The sequence below is a fragment of the Crocuta crocuta genome, unplaced genomic scaffold, assembly GCF_008692635.1.
Source record: "Crocuta crocuta isolate KB4526 unplaced genomic scaffold, BGI_CrCroc_1.0 scaffold14, whole genome shotgun sequence".
Lineage (NCBI taxonomy): Eukaryota > Metazoa > Chordata > Mammalia > Carnivora > Hyaenidae > Crocuta > Crocuta crocuta.
In genome coordinates this window covers 1,371,385-1,393,085 of record NW_027530209.1, presented here as the reverse complement: position 1 = coordinate 1,393,085, position 21,701 = coordinate 1,371,385, and the positions used below count along the sequence as shown (strand labels likewise).

Here is a 21,701-nt window from a genome sequence, read left to right as displayed (position 1 = left end):
GGAAAGTACCCTTGGATGGGTAGACTCATGTGGGTCACTGAACTGCTGAAGACTGATGAACAGAGCCACCTCACAAGCTTGAAGTTTCAAATAAGAGAAACAAAATTCCATCTTGTTAACCTATTTCCCATCTCAGTCACATGCAGGCAAACCTATATTCTAGCTGCATCAGTGAAAATATATCAGGATATTAAATTGAAAGTTTGACCATAGGCTCTAAGAAGCAATAGCCTATAGACACCAAACTGAAGGATGTTCAAACACTAGACTCTCACTTACACTGTGTGCATAAAAAGGGGAAAGAGACAGGATTTACTAGATTCTTCTTTGGAGAAAGTAGTCTTGTAAAGTGTTTTCTTGGTAGAAAATGAGAGGGGTTTGGGTTGCTTCTCTCTTTCTCCTATTCTAGAAAGAGAGTTTCACTGAAACTACTCATTGACCTTGATTTTTGCTTGGGGGACACAAGGGATCTGTGTCCGACTCATAGCTGGGAGAGCTAAAATGAATGGACTGTGATAGTCAAGAGAGGGCATGGGGGGAGGAGAGGTAGCAATCAGCCCATCCATCCAGAGCCTGTCAGCACGAAGGCCATGCTAGTTTTTTCCTGTGGACCAGATGCACTCTAGATGAGAGACAGGGTTGGCCTGGAATTGTTTTGAATCCTGTCCAAGAGGACCTGGAAGAGCTGTGGAACTCCAACAGAGAGAGTCAGTATAAAATAAACCCCCAGAAAAGAAGAGGTTGATGGGAAGAAACAACTGGATGAAGAGAGGTCTTCTTCTAAGTCCTGAGAGTGACAGTCACGAGCAAGGCAGGAGCTCCACAAGGAAACTGTGTCAAACATCTGTCAAGACGAGAGGATCCAAAACCATGTGACAGTAGACCAGCCAGGAAAGAACCTCTGTGTCCTCCCCCTCTACTCTCAGCCTGAGGGACGGGGGGCAGGGGGTGAGAAGCACATTCCCTCCCATGGACCACAGGCTCTCCCTTACAGCTCATAACAGACGAATGAAGATTAAAAGGAAAATTAACATCTTGACTATATAAGTTTTATGACACAATTAAAACTGTGATTTACAACTTAGAGGTGACACAATAAGTTTTATTGCCTAAAAGTGATTAAGAAAAGTCAGGCTTGATGGTAATTTCTTCCATGGTAGGAAAAAGAAAAAACTTTCCCCACTGAAAGATATTTAAGGAATGATGAGCAAAAAAACTAAAATTTTATTTTGTTTACACCTCACAAGCCATGCTTGTATAAATAATGGTTACAGATATGGGATTATTTTATTACAAATGGCATCCCCTTTTCTCCAGCTGGATGATACAACTGTTTGTTTATTTTTTAATTATAAATATGAGTCCCCTTTTCTCTGGTTAATGATGATGAAGCAATATAAATAATTTAAGAAAGCAAAGTTTATTATAAGAAGGAATTACAATGTTGTTATTAGAAGGAATCGTTTACAACAGTCAAGAAGTACCGTGGTATGTGACAGGGACCAAAAAATTCAAAGGGACATGTGCATCTATTTGTATGTGGTTATTTGTTTTTCACTCCAATTTATAACAGATTTGAAGTTGTCAAATCTCCAAACATGTAATGAAAATAGGCAGGCCATTTGAAGTATATTATAAACACGTTCCTAAAAACAGGAGTTCCCTCCAAAACAGATGAGTGGGAAAGTTGATGTCTATAAGAGAATTAGGGAGACCTAGCAAAAACAATAATTCAGTGAGTAAACATGTTCAATTAAGGATAAGAAGAAAAATGAATAACTGTGTAAATAGAGGTTACATGTAAGTAGGATTTAAATCATTTGTCTTAAAAGGGCAAACAAATTATTTTCTTGTTCAAAGCAGTTTATAAATAGCACATTCTATTCAATCTCCCTATTTGATAGGAGTCAGCTCCATATGGATATGCCTACCTTAAAAGGTATTTTCTTTTGGAAAAGGAGTGAAAGGGGTGAGTAAACAAAAGAAGTCAGAGATGTTTTTTAATCTGAAGCACAACATCAACCAAGATCCAGTAGTAAAAGCAACAGGGAGTTGCAGGTAGGAGGTCCAGAATTCACAGGCCATCTGGAAAGATTCGGGGTTTCTTGAACCTCATTTTCAGTCCTACAGTGGCAACTCAGCACCAGGACCATGACTCAGGAAACAACACGCCTGTCCAGTCACAGCCAGGACCAGAATGTAAGCCTGGATGAAATTAACAAATAAACTACAAAGTGTGAGACTGCCTGATGCCATAATCGAACCACAATCCTTGGTGCTCAAAATATCCAGCTCTTAGATATTACCTAAATACTTATAGACAGACTTATCTTGGCTTTTCCTGCGTCTCAATCTTCCTAAGTATTCTTAGGATTTCTACTGGGTGAAAGGAAATGGAAAGAGTAAGATCCAGCTTTGCTGTTGCTTAGTTTAACAATAATAACAACAAAAATACTAATTAATTAGTAGATGTTTAGAAATAAACCTAGAGTTAATGTCAGCAGTGAGATTTGGAATTACATCTTTTTTTAAATCATCTTTTCCCATCCTAGATAAGGCAAGCACTACTCATTCTCTAGGCAACAGAATAATTCAAACCTTAATCATAAATCTTAATCAACAGATTGGCTACTTTCTATACAGGAGGACATGCAGCATAAATTTGGATTTGTTCATCACTTTGATTAAATGAGAATCTGTAGGTAGGTTATATTATCTGTTATAGTATCTATTTTATTATCTATTATATTATCTTTGTATTATTCAGATCTAATAAAATTGCCCAGCTTTTCCAAAAGTTATGGTCAGAAGATTTGAGAAGCAGTTCCAGCCGTGACTGTAAAGATATCCTCAGAGAGCTTTCCTTTCTTCTGACCGAGAGAGGCCAAATGTTACTTATAAACCCTATCTGTGATTTGCTTCGTTTCAGGAAGAGTACCCCTTAAATTAAGTGGTTACCTCCGAGTCTAGTTCTTTTTTTAAGTTTAGTAATTTTTTTAAGTTTAGTACTTTTTTTAGGCTGGTACATGGCTAGAGAGTAGGAAAGACTACTCTATTGATATTGGGAGAAAGTGGGATTTAATCTTTCACAAAGCCTCAAGGGGAAAATACACAGGTAAATAAACCACTGCTCCTAAGGAAAACTAAAAATATAAACTCACTCTGAAACTCGTATCCTGTTAATTAGACATGAAGGGTAAAAGTCACAGCTCCAAGAAACACACATTTTGGAAGTTCTAGGAAAGGAAATCTCCTAGAACCATCTTTTCCTTCTCTACACTCACTTTTGGATGTACGTCTGCTTGTACTTCGACTATCATATACACTCATAGGTGTTTGCAAGATTGGCTTTTAAAGAACACCAGGATTGGGTCAGAATGCTCCGTATGGAAGAGAAAGGGAGAAAGTGTGGGTTACCTGTTCCCCTTGACTCCCAATTCCAGGGATGCCCATTGGCCCTTGGGGTCCCACAGGTCCCAAATCCCCCTGTTGAGAAAATAAGTGAGAAATATACCAATAAACCTCATTCTTTCATACTCTGCTAACCTTGAATTATATTTAATTGAAATCCATCTATACCATAAAATGGTTCAACAGAAGAAGTTAGAAAACTCTTTTTTTTTAATTTTTTTTTATGTTTTATTTATTTCTAGGAGAGAGAGAGAGAGAGAGAGAGAGAGAGCGTGAGCAGGGGAGGGTCAGAGAGAGAGGGAGTCACAGACTCTGAAACAGGCTCCAGGCTCTGAGCTGGCAGTCAGCACAGAGCCCGACGTGGGGCTTGAACCCACGAACCGCGAGATCATGACCCAAGCGAAAGTGGGACGCTTAACCGACTAAGCCACCCAGGTGCCCCATGAAAACTCTTTCTTTTAAACAGTTTATAGTTCAAGTTTGCTGAAATAGTGAATGCTAGTTTCACTGTTTAGTCTAAATTGGTGACTATTTGCACGTGTTCATATTTATCAATCATTTTTCTCACAGAAACCTAAAATTCCTAAATGGTTATTGTAATGACACAAACACTTCTGTCAGGATTACAACAGAAATATTTAAATGTGTAGTATTCATAGGGTACAAGAAAATCAGGATTTGAGAGAGAACTTAAAGAGAAATGTTTTAAAATTATCGAAACACCTTTCCCCTCCACACCTTATTAAAATATACTTTAAAAATTAAGGTAAATGCAACAGAACTGAAGTACCTCACCTTTCCTTTCTATGAAATAAATTTGGGAAACGAAGTGAGAGTTATCAGCCAGAAGAACACTATCATTCATTCATTCTTTGTGTGTTTCAGCAGATATGAGTGGGTGCCTATTATGTGCTGGGAATTGTTCCATACACTGGGGAACAACAGTGACCTAAGCAGCCAAAAAAAAAGTCTCTGTTCTCATAGAGCTTACGTTTTAGTAGGAAAAACAGAAGAGAGTAAACAGGATAGATATAATAAATAATATGTTAAAGAATGATAAGTGCTAAGGAGAAAAATAAATCAGGGAAGGGGGAAATAGTGACAATTTTGGATAAGGTGGCCAGGGATGGCTTTGCTGGAGAGAGGGAATGAACCCAGTAGAAACACAGAGGAAAAGCATTCCAGGCAGAGAAAACATCCATTACAAGGATGATACAGGAAGAGCCCAGAACAGCAAAGGCACAATGTGATGCATATTTTATCTTTTTATTTATTTATTTATTTATTTATTTATTTATTTATTTACTTACTTACTTACTTATTTATAAACAGGCTCCATGCCCAGTGTGTGGCTTCAGGTCACAACCCTGAGATCATGAGTCTCATGCTCTACCAACAGAGTCAGCAGGCATATCAGATATTCAAATGTTAGTTAATTTAGGCTACACCAAGGTCTGTAAACTTTTTCTTACATGGCTGGATAGTAAATATTTTATTTTCAAGGGCTGTAATAACGTCTGTATCATAATTAATGAATGCTGCTTTGGTGGTGCAAAAGCAGCCACCGCCAATACCTAAATGAACAGGTGTGCCTGTGTTCTCGAAACACTATTTATAAGAACAAGCAGCCAGCCCTAGTTTGCCAATACCTGGGCTAAATAAACATGTTTTTATAAGCAAAATTGTATCACTAGGGGCGCCTGAGTGGCTCAATAGGTTAAGCATCCAACTCTTGGTTTCAGCTCAGATCATGATCTCACAGTTCGTGGGTTCACACTGACAGCACAAAGCCTGCCTGGGATTCTCTCTCTCCTCTCTCTGCCCCTCCTCTGCTCTCTCTGTCTCTCAAAATAAATAAACTTAAAACAATTTTTTAATTGTATCATTAAATCATACTTTATGGAATTTTTAAAAGTGCGGCGTCTGTCATTAGAACATGCCTTGGAGTATGCTTCTGAGTGTTTCACTCTCTGTCAGCCCCTAGTCTGAACAGATATCTTACAAGGAAAAATGTAATGGACCCAAGTTCTAGTTCAGAGCTGAATTATTCTGAGTCAGAACTTGATTGCTTATCATGTGGCAGGCACTATGCTTTTCATGCTTTATCTCATTCAATCCTCACAACAACACTTTGAAAGTTGGCATCCCCATTTTCCAGATGAGGTTAAGTCCCTTACCCCAGTCACACAACTGTTAGATGACAGAGACAAGATTCAAGTTCACTCTCTCTGACTCCAGAACCCAACTCATAACCACTGTTCTGCAAGTATTCAACGAATATGTAAGAGAGTTTCCTTTTGTGCATTATCATTTACATTTAATATCTGTATCAAAACTACTTTCTTGTTTCGGTCCAATTACATTTTTTTGGGAGTTCTTATCATAGAGGTGTTTATCTTATCACTTGAATCACAGAATGGATCTAATATTATATATAAGAGAATAGAAAAGGAAGGGGGCAGGGAAAGCCAAGCTGGTATTGATTTGGTAAGGAAATAGCAGATGAAAGCCTTGTAATTGTATGTGATCACATCTGATATTTCAATGTGTTTTCTTTGCATGAGCTGCCGATGTAAAAGTAAGAACCACCATAATGACAATGCCTAAAAAAGTTAATGTACTAAACTCATAAAATAATAGTTCTGTTGTACTCAGTTCTCACTGCTCCATAGGAAGAAGGAGCATCTTACATATTTTTAGGAATTACAGTCTTACATAGTTTTAGGAGCTGGAGTTACAACCAGGGCTGAGCTATTTGAGCCAAGAATTGTATTACTACTAAAATTTGTATAAGTCACTTTTTACCAGCTTCTCTGCTTTTTAAATACAGATACACAGAAGAGACAGGTACCAGAAAATAAATAAGTATTTCAAAATTGAAACACAGCACCTAAGATAATCATGAATATAAGTCATTATTGTCATGTATTATATAATGTGATGATATGCTTAGAAATTAACATATAAATGACTCCAAATTGATATGAATTATCTGGTTTTGCATATTTCTTATATCATCTGTCCCTCTGGCAGCTTTCTCTTCCCTCTGGTCTGTTGGGCCTTATCAGCCTCCAGCAGCTTCTATCATCAGCCTCAGTAGCACTTCTAATCTGGGCACAATCTGTACCTATTTTAAAGAAGATAAGCAACTAGCGAGACTAGCAATGGCAGGTAGGCCGTGGTGTTGAGCATAAACAGTTTTACAGGCTACCGGTGTCAGATATGAACATTCTATGTAATGAACCAAGATAAAAGCAAGAGCAATCTGTAGTCATGCCCGAGCACAGACAAAAACAAAAAACAACGTCCAAACAACCCATTCCCAGCAAAGTGATCAAACACTCCCCTATACGAGCTAAAATGAATCACTGCTATTTTTTTCTACCAGTTATAGCTAAACCTGACTCCATTTTTCCCACCTCCTAGATAAGACTCATTAAAACACCCGATCTTAAAATTACCTCACTTCCCTGCAGTGTCCAATCCAAAGCCAACCTGTACTTTCTTAGACACTCCCCAAATCACCTAACACAAGCCCAAGTCCTGTAAAGAAAACTTTCATCTTCTTACTGAGTAGTGATGGGTTCTCCCACGGTATGTGGTCTCCCTCACTGCAATGAGTCTATAAACCTAACTTTGTTCAACTACAGGTGGATCCCTCTTGGTCCTGTAGGAAGGCACCAGCACTAGGTTTCTTAAATGAGTTCTCTTATGTTAGACCCATTTTTAAAAGTTTATTTATTTTGAGAGAAAGAGTGAGAGATAAAGAAAGCATGAGGGGCAGAAAGAAAGGAGAGAATCCCAAACCCAACACAGGGTTCAGCCTCACAAGCCATGAGATACAAGCTGAGGTGAAATCAAGAGTCGGAGGCGTAACCGACTGAGCCATGCAGGCACCCCGGTAATGTTTTTTTGAGTGAGCGTCTAAGGATGGACATGGACTTTCTGTAATGGGGTCAAGTCAATGTTTTTAAAAACTATTTTCTTTACTAAGAAGGGGTCTGTTTTGCTCATGTTTGGCTACAAAGTTGCTTGGCTGAAGATAGGTTTATTGGAAGTCAAAACCCAAATAGATGAGCCATTACTATAAATATAAATGATGGGATTTTTCAGATCATCTTTCATCCCACATAACAATATACCCTGCATATACTTGATTTATAATTACCTGGATACATGTGTGATAGGGTTGTTAGGCTGAATACAGTTCATAAATGTACATGTATAAAGAACAAGGAATAAAAATAATTATACTGGTGCATCTTTCCTATTGTATACCGCATATGTAGTACCTTGTCCCCTTTGATTGACAGGCCTTGCAATCCTTGTGGGCCAGTTGGTCCTTCAGAGCCTTTTTCACCCTAAAAATATGTATGGAAAGAATATCAGTATACTAATAAAAATCAGGATTTAAAAACAGTTGAAGTATGCAAAGCATCCAGATTCACTGCTCACTGCAAATACGTAATTCTCACTGATGCCAAGCTTTGTAACATGCAAAATACATATAATTAGGTTTAATACTATTAAATAGGAAGGAAGCTATCCAAACAGGACACGTATGCAGCATCACTAACCTTGGAAAAGAACTCCATTCCCAATCTAGAAATGTACCATATGGTACAACAAATTGATCAATCCTCCATTCCCTTACCACTGATGCAGCTAGATCCATCACACAATGAAAATTTGTCACTCATATTACAATATGAACTAATACTTGCCAGTATATAGTTACCGGTTATATATTTTATATCACAATGTGTAAACATTCTTTGAAAATTTAGTTTTTAAGAGAACCCATAGAAAATCTTCTTGGGTAGGCTTCATAGTCACGTGACCTGTATGAATAGTTCTGATCGTGATGTCCTACTAATAAAGTCATGACATTCTGTGCTTTTGTATGCAAAATAAACCATATAATCAATTAGAAATAGCATTCATTTCATGAATTTGTTTAAGCCAAGTGTAAAATGAAAAACACAAGAAACCTAGGAAACAAGAAAATGAACCTTCAAGTCCCTCTAGAGTCATAATTTATTCACTTAAGCTCTATGTCAGTGCAAAGTAACCCCAAGTAGCACACATAGAAAACTACCTTTGGTCCTGCCGGTTGGGGAATGAAGTATTCTAACTAATGGGTTCTTCCAATCATTACCACAGAGTATAATTACATACAATCGATCCTAAAATAGCACTGAATATTATGCATTCTTTCTGTGATGAGATAGAGGGTAACACAGTGCTGTGGCTTATTATGAATAAGCGTGTATCATTATAACATACTGTTAAACCTGTCACTAAGACACACTCTGCAATATGCTTCCCGTATTTCACTTATTCATTTCTTGTGTATTTATTAATTCATTTATTTAAAATGTTTTTATTTATTTATTTTGAAAGAGAAGAATGAGAGAGCACACACACAGGGAAAGGGTAGAGGGGGAGAGAGAATCTCAAGCAGGCTCCACAGTGTCAGTACAGAGTCCGACTGACGCAGGGCTTAAATGCACGAGTCATGAGATCATGACCTGAGCCGAACTCGAGAGTTGAGCATTTAATCAACTGAGCCACCCAGGTGCCCCTCTCATATATTTATCTTAAAACCCCCCACAGATTGTAAAGAGAAATAACCCTGGCTATTTGAATTTCCCAGGTTATTTGGACTACCCATAAATAGAAATTTACTATATGCCAAAAAAATTTCAAGAAATTATGTATTATAAAACATTTTGAAATGTAGGGCTAAGTTGTCAGCCTCTGTCTTCTGAGAGTGATACCCTGATTCGGTCAGGGCATTAGTAATGTCCCTTCTATCCTACATACTATTTCCACTTATTATAACAAATTAAAGTTTGTTAGTTAATGAGGGCCTCTTTTAAAATTCAACCCAGCAGTCACTCACAACTTAGTATGAATTAGGTTTTAGCTAATTGATTTCCCTCTAGTTGGGATTCAGGTATCTCATAGACAATAGAATATTGATCATGGTGGAAAAGGCTAAGAATGAGATGCAGTTTTGGAGCATGAGGCTATACTGAGAAGCTGAGATCTTAGCAATCTGACTGACTAAAGTGGAAGTTCTTAGACACTTAAGAAAACAGCATGTGCAGGGCACCTGGGTGACTCAGTTGGTTAAGCATCCAACTCTTGATTTTGGCTTAAATCATAATCTCATGGTTTGAGGGTTCAAGCCCATGTTGGGCTTCATGCTGACAACACAGGGTCTGCTTGGGATTCTTTATCTCTTTCTCTCTAAAAAATAAATAAACATTAAAAATAAAAGAAAGAAAGAAAACAGCATGTGCTTCTCTGGGTGGTGCATGTGTGCATACATGTATGTTTGGGGGAAGGCTTCAGAAAAGAAGGGAAAAGAACCCTCAAAATGTTTTCTTATTTACCGAAATTTTGTTGATGCTCAAAGTATGTGGCCTGTGTGTGACCTTTGGTAGATTGTGGGTAAGCAGCCTTGACCGGGGGTCAGTAAACTATAGCCCACTGGCCAAATCGAGCTCACTGTTTGTAATTTTTGGTAAACACAGCTTTACTGGAATATAGCCACACTCACTCATTTATAGAGCTGATGACTGCTCTCATGCTACAACAGCAAAAGTTACATAGTCACGACAGACGCCATACTGCTCACAAATATTTATTATCTTTATGGAAAAAGTATGCCAACCCCAGAGGGTTCCTCAAGGTCCGGGGGAAACTTGAGCACCAACAATTATATAGGGGAAGCGGTAGAAGTATTTAAATTCTCAATTGCCGGGTAAAAGGTATGTTTTTCATAGCTTTTTTCCTTATTATAACAAGGTAATTCCAGTGCCCTCACTCCCCGCTCCACATTTCCTTTCTTATTATGCTAATGACAAAATGATTACAAATTGGCGTGTTAGTTTCTTATCTATGTTTCACAAAACAAAACTGTGAGTAAACTTCTGTCCTAGCTGCGCTCAATAACTTCCGGGCATAATGATGCTATTTATCACTGTGGCTTTAACGACAACAAATTACTTTAAGAGAGCTTTCTCATTTCACATGCAATAATTATATGAAGTAAAAGTCTGTCAGTTATTTATAATTGCAAATTTCACCAGAGTTTCATGTTAAGGAAGAACTTACTTCTTCCTTCATTTAATAGGGTGAAGGTGGTCAGGAAAATACTTGACTTCTGGTAATTGACTAGGACCCATCGTTTTAAAGTTGCAAATCATGAGCATGCAAGGCCAAGCATTTTTTTCATGGTACTGGAGGTATTGTTACCTTTGGCCCTGGAAATCCTTCTCCCGGTAAGCCCCTCTCTCCTGGTGCTCCCTCAGGACCACGGGGACCCTGTTTAGGATAAGAGGGAATGAGGAGCAGGAAAAGAGAAAGAAAGAGAGAATGGGAAGTGGGGAGAGAAAAGGGAGGAGGAAAGAAGAGCGAAAACGGTTATCTTGGTTCACATGAGCAGGCAATGATATAGTCCTATTTAAGTTATTAGTGAGAATCCTCCTAGTAAATTCCATACAGATCAGCAGAATTGTCGAGTTGTGAAGAATAATATTCCCATTGTATTACTCATTCCATTTGATTGGCATAGATGTTCTATCCTGGTGTCCTCAAATTAGAGGAAAATGGAAATTAAGTTCTTCTTTGGCATAAGGATTAGGAAATAAATCCTGTGAGGTAAGTCTAAAAATCTAGCCACTGTGTGGCCTGGAGACGGTTGCAGAGTGATTAAGTAATTTAAAAGTATCAGGGGAGCCCTGTGAAGAAATCACTGCACAGCTGCTTTAAAGCATGGAATTCTGTTTACATGTGTTTTAATTCCTATCCTGACAAATCTGGATTCAAACTTGAATTTGTGAATTCTTTCAAGGACTGGTTGAGTCTACTGGGAGTTTATGTGCAAAAAGGAATCTTGATAGAATCATTCAGGGGAAGTATGATTTTTGATCTCAGTGATTCAAATTAAAAAGTCCACATGACTATTGCTCAGAAAAGCAGTCAGAAAGATGAAGAGTTCTTATGTGAGTAAAGAAAAACAACACAGTCTCAGGCTTTGAAGTGGACTGGTAGGAAACAAACTGATTGAAAAAGAAAAGACAACAGCAAAATATTCAATTAAAGTGGGGATTTTAAAAGGCTACAGATTTTCTCTCTCTTTATTCTTGGCCAGAAGGCAAAAAAGTAGAAAAGGAACTAACAGCAAGAATCTTAGAAGCATAAATTGGAGCTTTTCCTTTAATGGATCTCAAAAAATAATTAGGGCTTGCTTGCCAGGGAAGTGAGTCTAAGACAGAAAAAAGTCTGCTGAGTTGCCCAGCAGCTCCAAAGCCTGCACACTGCAGACACTGTGAGGGATCTTCGGGCTTGGTACGCAGTAATCCGGGGTAATTTAAGAGGTGCTTTCCACTGAGCCTGGTAGCAGAGCTAGGATGCAGCATTATGCTAATCAGTGACTCATCACAGTTATAGATTTGTAAAAAAGAAAGCTAATTGTACCCCATGTTTAATTTTTTTGCCTTCCCCTATTGTATATTTTAAAGACAGTCTTCTTCCATATTTATGCATAACCAATTTTGTAAAGACTTTAATTAAAGGAAAAAGCTAAACATTTAATTCAATTTAAATTGCTGTGCTTATGGGAAACCTAGCTTTTAACAGTCTAAGACCTTAATCAAAGCACTAATATCCACGACAGCTTACTCTAATGTTGGAGCGATTAAATACAAACATGAAAACTAGATTGCAAACTAAAAAGGCAAGAGCCTAGCTAACATCACATACTTTAACCCAAAAAATAAAACATTGACAAATGATTCCTCTTTGCCAATGGTAAAACAAATGAAAATAACATAATTTACATTCAATGCAAAGAAGTCTTTTTCCAGTTCACTCAATTTTTTTCCATTATTCAGCAAATACTGATACTCCCTAGTAGGCGCAAGGCATGGTGCTAAGTTCTAGTAACAGCAGATAGACCTGTTTCCTGGTCTTCTAGAGTTTACAGGCTTTCATGATAATTATGCTGTCATATGGACTAAGGGTTAAGTCCCAGCTCTGCTCTGTATGTGTTAACAGTGTGATCTTCAACAAAGAATTTAATGTCTCTAAAGTTCACCTTTTTTCCTTTTTTAAAAAAAATAGTTTATTGTCAATTTGGTTCAGCATGATGGTGGTAACAATAGTACCTACCTGAACCATGAGCATTAATATAAGGGTTAGGTCCGAGAGACTTAAAGCTCTTACATATTGAGCACTTAATAAATACCTGCCATCACTATCAAAATTATTTTACTTGAATCTTGTGATGGTGAAAAATGTCCTTTCAAGGCATTTTCATGAGTAGGTTAGCCTCAGGGTAAAAGGTTTACAGTTAGCAGTATGGAGAGCGGGTTGCTGCACGGCCTGAACACTGAACCTTCCTTCCATCTCTGCATTTCTAGAATACACCAGCCAATGTAAGACTGAAAACACGGGGGGCTTTGAGGAGCCATGTGTTCCAAGCTGCTGAGAACAGAGAACTAATACTCGTGAGTAATTGCTTAAAGGCATTTAAAGCAACAGTGATCCAAAACTTAATTATTGCGAACTGTCAGAGGAAGAGACTGTATCATCTGAGTATTCCCATATATTATAGCTAAGCAGAATGAAAGATGACTGCTTGGTACAGAAAGAGCAGGTACTTGGGTAGATGAACTATACTTTATTACAGTAGAACTCATGGATTATTTCTAAAAGACAGAAACTCTTCTATAAAAAACTCATAGTGTCCTTTTCAAAAGCCACAAAAATCAATTATAATTATGGCATACTTATTTGATTTCTCATGAACGTCTCTAATAAAAAATATATAATGGAGGAATCTAATTATCAGTTAACACAGTCTGACCAGTGAAATGCTTTGAGACATTAATAAGATAAAATGTGATTATCTTATTACTTTTCTTAATAATCTCACTAGTGTAGATAATCAGTAAAAGTGATTTTAACATACATTGCAAGCATTAAAAACAAATGTACTAAATAATGATAAAAATTGCCCACGATATTCAAACAGTACCATCTACATAATTTTTAACTTAAAAGTATTTACAATTCTACTTTAGCGGGTTGTTTTTTTTTTTTTTTACTAATAATGCTCTGAATATCCTTGTATAAAAAACAAAACCTTAAACCACTTGAAATCATTCAGACAAAGAAGCAAAGGTAAAAAGACTTTCAGCAGAACCTTTCTCAGTTCCAAGGTAAGTCTTTTTGTTACTTCTAAATAATTAACTCCCAATGTTGGATTTTTATTATGTCAGTTTGGTACAACATTTGCATGCATTATTTGCGATCCTCCCCACCTTTGTAATGATTTCAGTTTCCATTTGAATCGCCGACTTCATGGTGTCTTTCTGATTTGTATAATCGTGGCTTAGAAAGCAAACAAACAAGAACTTCATGTTCTGGCAATATTGTGAAAACTCTCTAGCTATAAACAAAAAGTCAAGTAAGGCACATTTTTCTTTAAAATGAATTTTAAAGGCATAGCTGAAATCCAAAAATAAATAAACACATAAGGGAAATCGCAGGGCTCCCAAACAAAAAGAGCTGAATACTGGGGTGGTGAGCGTAGAAACTGATGCTGTGGTTGTCCTGGGTGGAAACACGTAGTTGTTGTGTGTTGGCAATGAGTCTAGAAAACCTAAGACAAAGAACAGGAGCAAAGATTTTGGCTCATTCAATGGCAAAGGGGGAGAGCATTAGAGCTGAGATCCCCACAGAAAGCCAGGAGCTTCAAGGTTACTTACATATTGTCAATGAAAGGGCAGGGTTGAAAAAAAAGCCATCCAATCAACACGGTGACGTGAAAGACAAGAATCTTATCTACTTTCACTTAGGCTCTAAAAGGGCCTAAAAATTCCATGCTTGTTCCAGCGCTGTATATAGGTTTGTAGTTTTAATTGACATCACACCTTAGTCAAGACGTTAGCATCAAAGATATCCATGGAGTACCTAAGAGATGCAAGTGCAAATTCCTCTAAAATACCTTCCACCCAGAACACCTAAGATTTTCACGGGTAAAGGCCTGATGACTATGAATTCAGATGTCAGAGTACAAAGGATATAAGAAAACAATTCATAATGAATAAAAGTGAGCCTATAATTTTCCCCCAAAATGTCAAATAATAAAATAAAAGAGACCAAAAACGTATACTTTGAATGCCTAATGGTCTAATAATAAGAATATAAAATACAAGAAGCAAAGAGAATATTACAGTAAAAACAGAAGTATAGTAAAAAAAGATTTAAAAATGAATTCAAGAATTTTTTAAAAAATACCCATTAAGTTTAAAATACAATGAGATAGGATATTTTATAACCAGATGAATATAAATTTGTGGATTATAAATTAGATCTGAGGAAATTACTCAAAATGCAACCAAATATCTAATAGGATTTCTAAATAAATAGAATGGGGAAGAAAATATTTGAAGAGATAATCACTAAGAACTTTTAAACATGTTGAATTCTCAGGTTCATGAAACACAGTAAACTTGAAGTAACATCAGTGAAAATACATCCCCAATCATACGGTTCATAAGGAATCTGTGGAAAATCTAAAGGACAACAAAAAATTGCAAAAGCAACCAAATGGAAAAGATAAATTACTTCCTAAGAAATGATAAATTACTGAAGACATCTCAACAGAAACAATGAATGCCAGAACACAGTGGAATTAGTACTCAATCTAGATTTCTATACAAGCTAAACTATTATAAAGAAAATTAAATAATGGCATTTCAACCAAAGACTGAAAGAGTTTAGTGCTAACATACTTTCACTGAAAACAACTTTTGAAATATATACTTTCCAAAAAATAGAGATCATCCAAAAAGAAAAGAGGGAAATTTGAGAAGCTATGATGAGCCAAGAAATTGGTAAACACACGAGTAAACACTGACAGATAAAAATACAGCAACAATAATAATAAATAATTTTTAATGGTATGAAAATAAGGTAGAACTAAGTTAACAGAGAATAAAACTCTAAAAGTGGAAGAGAAATAATTTGTATAAAAGCCTATGGTCAGTGTATTAATTTTTGATTCAGGTAACGATATTGGTAACTTTCAAGCTTGTTAGCTTAGAACACATGTTACAAGTTCAATAAACATGCAGATATATGTATACATACCTGTTTGTAAATAATACACACATGTGTATTCTAATACACATGTGCATTCTAATTAGATTTTTTAAAATATTGTGTTTTGAACACTCGTCATATAGTCTCAATACAAATTCTTTGTCAGATATGTGATTTGCAAATACTTTCTGCCAGTCAGTAGCTTGTCTTCTCATCCTTTTAACAGTCATGGAACAAACATTTTCCACTTTCAAGAAGTCCAACTGATCAATTTTTTTCTTGTTTGGATCATGTTTTTTGTGGCATGTCTAAGAAACCTTCGCTAAGCTGTAGGTCCCAAAGACTTTGTTTTGTCTTATTCAAAAGTTTTACAGTTTTACCTTTCACATTTAAGTCTGTGAGACATTTTGAGGTGATGTTTTATAAGGTGTGAAACTTAAGTTGAGGTTCATTTTTTTGTGTATGGATAACCAATTGGTCCAGCACCACTATGCTTCCTCCCTTGAGTTGCTTTTGCATCTTTATCAAAAAAATCAGTGTGTGGGTCTGTATCTGGATTCTCTATTCGATTCCACTGATCATGCTTCTATGATCTGCCAGAACTGCACGATCTTGATTGCTATAGGTATGTGAATAAATCTTAAACCCTTTCTTTGGCTTTATTCTTCTTTTTGCAAATTGTTTTAACTATTCTAGCTACTTTGCCTTTCCATATAGATTTTAAAATAATATTGTCTATATGTATAAAGACATCTTACTGGGATTTTTTAAAAGCTTTGCATTAAACCTTAGATCAGTTTAAGGAGTTTGACAGTTTTATGATGTCAAGTCTTTCAATCCATGAATATGGTGTGTCTCTCAATTTATTAAATATTTCTTTCATTAGTATTTTGAAGTTTTCAGGATATAAGTCCTATACATGTTTTATTAGATTTATACCCAAGTAATCTTTATTTTTTAATGACTATAAATGATACTATATTTAAAATTTTTATTTCTATGTGTCTATTATGAGAATATAGAAATAAAATTGATTTTGTCTGTTCTCTCTATCTAGGAGACTGGTTTGATTTTTTTGTTTTTATGGTTCACATCGAATGGTATTTGCCCTTCTCTGTCTGACTTATTTCAATTAGTATAATGTCCTGAAAGTCCATCTGTGTTGTTGCAAATAGCAAGACTTCATTCTTTTTTATGATTGAGTAGTAACCCATTATATATACATCCAATAGTAATCTATGATATGTATGTGGATATACTATATATATATCACAATTTCTTTATCCATTTATACATCGGTGAACACTTAGTTTTATTCCTTACCTTGGTTATTGCAAATAGCAATGATCATGGGTGCATACATCTTTTCAACATATTAGTGGTTTTATTTTCTTTGAATAAATATCCAGAAGGGGAATGACTGGATCAGATGGTAATAGAATTTCTAATTTTTTTGAGGAATCTCCATACTGTTTTCCACACTGGCTATACAAATTACATTCCCACCAATAGTGCATGAGGGTTCCCTTTTCTCCACATCATCAACAATACCTGTTTTCTTGTATTTTTGATAATAGCCATTGTAGTAGGTGTGAGGGGATATCTTATTTTGATTTTGATTTCCCTGGTAACTAATGAGGTTGAGCATCTTTTCATGTACCTGTTGGCCATCTGTACATCTTCTTTGGGAAAATATCTGTTCAAGTTTTCTGCTTGTTTTTTAATTGAATTTTTTGTGTTATTGTTGAGTTATACAAGTTCTTTACATACTTTCGATATTATCAGATATATGATTTGAAAATATTTTCTCCCATTCAGTAGATTGCCTATTTTGTTGATGTTTTCCTTTGCTGTGCAGAAGGTTTTTAGTTTGATGTAGTCCCAAGTTGTTTATTTTTGCTTTTGTTCCTTTTACTATTGGTATTAAATTCAAAACATTATTGTGAAGACCTATGTCAAGGAGCTTACTGCTTATGTTTTATTACAAGAGTTTTATGATTTCAGGTCATACATTCAAGACTCAAAACCATTTGAGTTAATTTTTGTGTATGGTGTAAGATAGTGATCCACTTTCATGCTTTTGCCTGTGGCTGTCCCATTTCCCCAACACCATTTATTAAAGAGACGGTCCTTTCCCCATTGTATATTCTTGGCTCCTTTGTTGTAAATTAATTGGCCATATATGTGTGAGTTTATTTCAAGGTTCTCTATTCCATCCTATTGGTCTGTGTGTGGTTTTTTTATGCCAATACAATACTGTTTTGATTTCTATAGCTTTGGAATATATTTAGAAATCAGAAAGTGTGACACCTCCACCTTTGTTCTTCTTTCTCAAGTTTGCTTTGGCTATTTAGGATCATTTATGGTTCCATACAAGTTTTCAGATTGTTTGTTCTGTTTCCATGAAAAATGCGATTGGAATTTTGATAAGGATGGCATTGAATCGGTAGATTGTTTTGGGTAGTATGGACATTTTAACAATACTAATTCTTCCAATCCAGTACAGTTGTTTTTATTCGTACCTCAGTGAGTTAGTTACTGTTCTTTTCTGGGAGAATAATGATTACTTGAAAAGTTAAGAGCATTTCTATACTAGAATAGTCATGTTTTATTCATTTCTTCTTCATATCTCTTTTGATAGCAACACATTTTTTTCTTCTGCAAAAATAGTAAACTTCAAAGCTACATAAGCTAGAAGCTGCAAATAACACAGGCATCACCTGTCTACCTTCATGAATCCTAGCTTTAGAGTGTACTCATAAATTAGTTTATGAGCAAGGTCCTTATTCTCAGTGATTTTTAATGGTTTCAAGAAAGTCAGTTATAAAGTATAGACTTTATGCCTAAATCCAGTTCTCCTATCTCCTAGGAAATTTTGACACATGAGATCTCTCTCCTTCTTGGGCAAGTTGATCAATCTTGTAAGAGATTATGGTAAAAGAAAGCCATTCGTATATATCATGTGTGTATGTGTATGGTTCTATTTCGTGAAGTATGAAAAATAACACTTGGATCTGGTCCTTGCATATTTGTTGTCTTTTGTTGTTCCAAAAGAAATAAGATGATTTAATCTAACCACTTAGGCTAACCACAAAAAGCACATAAGAATTGCGTTTGTCCTTTTTATTCCATCTAGAATTTCTTGCTACTTACTGGCTGGCCTGGCTCACCAATGCCAATCGGTCCTGGAGACCCTGTTCTTCCTTCCTGACCTCTTTCCCCCTAAGAGAAAGAAATAGTCAAATAAAGGTTTGAGTTTTTAAATAAAGAATAAACATGGCACAAGATACACTGGAGATTTCGAAAAAGATAATGGCAAAATAGTCAAACTTTTCACATTCATAAAGATAAAAGAAATTCTGGAGGAGGAAAAATGGTTTGAATTTAAGTGAATATATTACTCTAAAATGTTTATCATCCCTTCTTGTCTAAGTGCAATACACCATTGTTAGCTTTCAGAAGCTCTTGTGTAGTAATTGGCAGGATAGACTGTATTCGATTCATTTTGGTTGCTGAGATGACCAAGCAAACAATGCTTGTGCTCTTCCCTGGCCCCCTTGCCACCATCCTGGAATGTTACCCCCTCTGTTCCATTTTACCTCTCTTTTGACTTCTGTTTCACACTTGACCCCCTTCAGAATCCTTGTCTGATAACTCTGCCAATATAAACTCCACTTTCTCTAGAGTTTCAATATGCTTATCATTTAAATACCATCCATGGTGATACTTGATTAGAAGTGCCCTGTTTTGTGCTCCTCTCTGTTTTATTCTGGCATCAAAGTCTTACTGTCCCAGTGACATAGAAAAGCCATTTAAAGTAAGCATTTTTGCTCTTTGACATCCCACATGATGTAGAGCACTCCAGGGTGTTGGGTATCCCAGTACTTTCTAGTTCCCTAAAAACCTTTCTATCAGCACTTATTCAGTGTTGTGGTCCTTCTGGTTTCTGCCCTTCTGTGCTCCTTTAGTGTGAGAAGGTGATAGTTTCTGTGTTAAGATGCTTCACATCCTGATAACACTTTTGCACGTGAACATTTAAATTCCATGAAAACTCAACAGAACTAGATGTACATTGACAAGAAGGTGGGTATTTGGAGACAGGAAAACTTTCTCATGCCCATCAAATAAAAAAAAACATGTTGATTTTTCTGTGGTAACTGCCCCTGCCTGGAGAACTGCAGTATCCAAGAACCCAGATCATAAGTACCTTATGCAGGCAGCCTCCTGTGTCCAGGGGGTAAGGTTGAGCAGAGTCAAATTAGCTTCTCCAGCCCAACAATAAAATCGATACTCATCAATTGGGAAAAAGACAAGAATCTTTACCTTAATTCCTTGCTGTCCAATACCAGGGGCTCCTGGAGGACCATAAGGACCAGGGGGACCTGGTTCACCCTAGATGAAGAAACAGGTATATGTTAGGTCAACTCAACAGTATTTGTTGAACAGTTCTTAGAGCATAGTGCTGTGGTAAGAGCCTTGGGCAACAGTGAACTCTAGGACAGTCACTGCCCTCAAAGTGTTTGTAATCCAGCTGGAAGGACAACAAAGACCTAGGGTTGAATTAACCACTAAACACATAGTCACACTATCTAGGTCTGTGACAAGATATCAGAATAAAAATTAAAAATAATAATGAATATGTAACAATGAATTCAGCCTGGATTAAATTTGTCTTTATGCCAATTCAGTTGTAATATATAATTTTTAGCTTTTTTTTTATGGAAGAAGAGGCCCACAAAAGCAAAAGTTTTTAGGATGCATGTCATACTGCAGTCCTCACTTGTCCAGCAAATCTTTATTATGTGCTTCTGACAGACATGTTTGTCTCCTACCCAGTGAGCATCCCTTCCCCTCTTTCCTTCCCTGCTGTTAGAACTCTGCTCTGTTCATGTCAATGGAAAGCTATTCTTTATACTCAGGGCCACGGGATGAATGATAATTGGTTTAATGCAAATCTACCATCTCCTTTCCTTGCCACTGGTTGGTCCTTTGGCTCAGTTCCAACAAATGAGATGAGGGGACATTATTAGGTGCAAAGAGAAAGCTCTTGCCTCTGCCTCTTCGTTCCTACTTGGGGATGTGGTAGGGATCTTGTAACTGTGAGACAACAGTCTCTTGGATGAATGCCAACCATTGAAGAGGATGATGCAGAAAAACATTTTTAAGTGCCTGCTCCTGGAAAACCTCATTGAACTTGATCAAACGAAACCTCACTGAGCTACCTAACTTCAAACCTTCTGTTTACTAGAAGTGGCTATTGATTACCATTTCTTTTATAAATTTTTTTCTGTTTACCAAAATAATGCATCTTCATTATAGGAAATTTGCCATAGATTGAAAGGCATACACACAAAGAAATTTTAAATGATCTATCTATGGTTACTATTAATTTCTGTGGCATTTGTTTCTAGTTCTTTATGTACACACATACCTCTAATTTATGGAAAGGAAGATTTCTGAGTACTGTTGTGTTTGAGTTAATGAATACTTGCTATTTAAAATTTCATCCAACTTATAGATTTCTCTCTTCCCTTCAACCTCGTATTAATTAACTGTAAAATGTGACAGGAAGCTGAGACAAACCTTCTCCAGACTGAGGAGTACAAAAGAATTTTCACCAATGTTAAAGCCTCAATTTTCCTGAAGGCTTGTGATTTTGAAGGGGACTCTTAGTAACTAAAAAAATTTCTATTGATATGGTAGAGGCATTATCTTAAGGAAGTCTGTGGACTTTAATCAATTGTAAAGAGGAAAAAGAAGAGACTAGAAGAGTCAGAGTCAAATCAGCCCCCCAAAAGGTATGCGCAGGCTCAAAGTCATAACAAAGAAAACTTGTCTCAAAATCAGTTGATTGTGAGAGTTTATGATGCTTTGGCATTTGAGTGGCTTATATCTAAAGGTATCTTCCTTTAGTTTGTTATTTTAAGTACAAGCCAATCTGGCAGATAAATCAGCTTGAATTCTTCCCTTTAAAATTCAAAGTTTTCTGTATTTTTCTATGTATATTGAATTTTTTGGAGCAGCCAGATAATTGCCATTCTTATTTTTCCCATATTCTTGGCCATGTATAATATCTCCATGTATAATATCAGACATAAAGGCTCTCCCAGATTTGAAGCTGTTTTCTTGATCTCAAAGTTTGATTTAAGTGCTAGAGAATATTCAGT

The 21,701-nt window shown here is 36.3% G+C and overlaps 1 protein-coding gene across 1 annotated transcript in view; it reads right to left on the bottom strand.

Moving 5' to 3' along the window:
• Positions 1-21,701, bottom strand: part of COL28A1 (collagen type XXVIII alpha 1 chain) — a 170,543-nt gene that overhangs the window by 100,250 nt on the left and 48,592 nt on the right. The window contains 5 exon segments of the mRNA XM_077765326.1: positions 3,418-3,486; positions 7,704-7,772; positions 10,678-10,746; positions 18,688-18,756; positions 19,858-19,926. Coding sequence (XP_077621452.1) covers positions 3,418-3,486; positions 7,704-7,772; positions 10,678-10,746; positions 18,688-18,756; positions 19,858-19,926 — 345 coding nt within the window.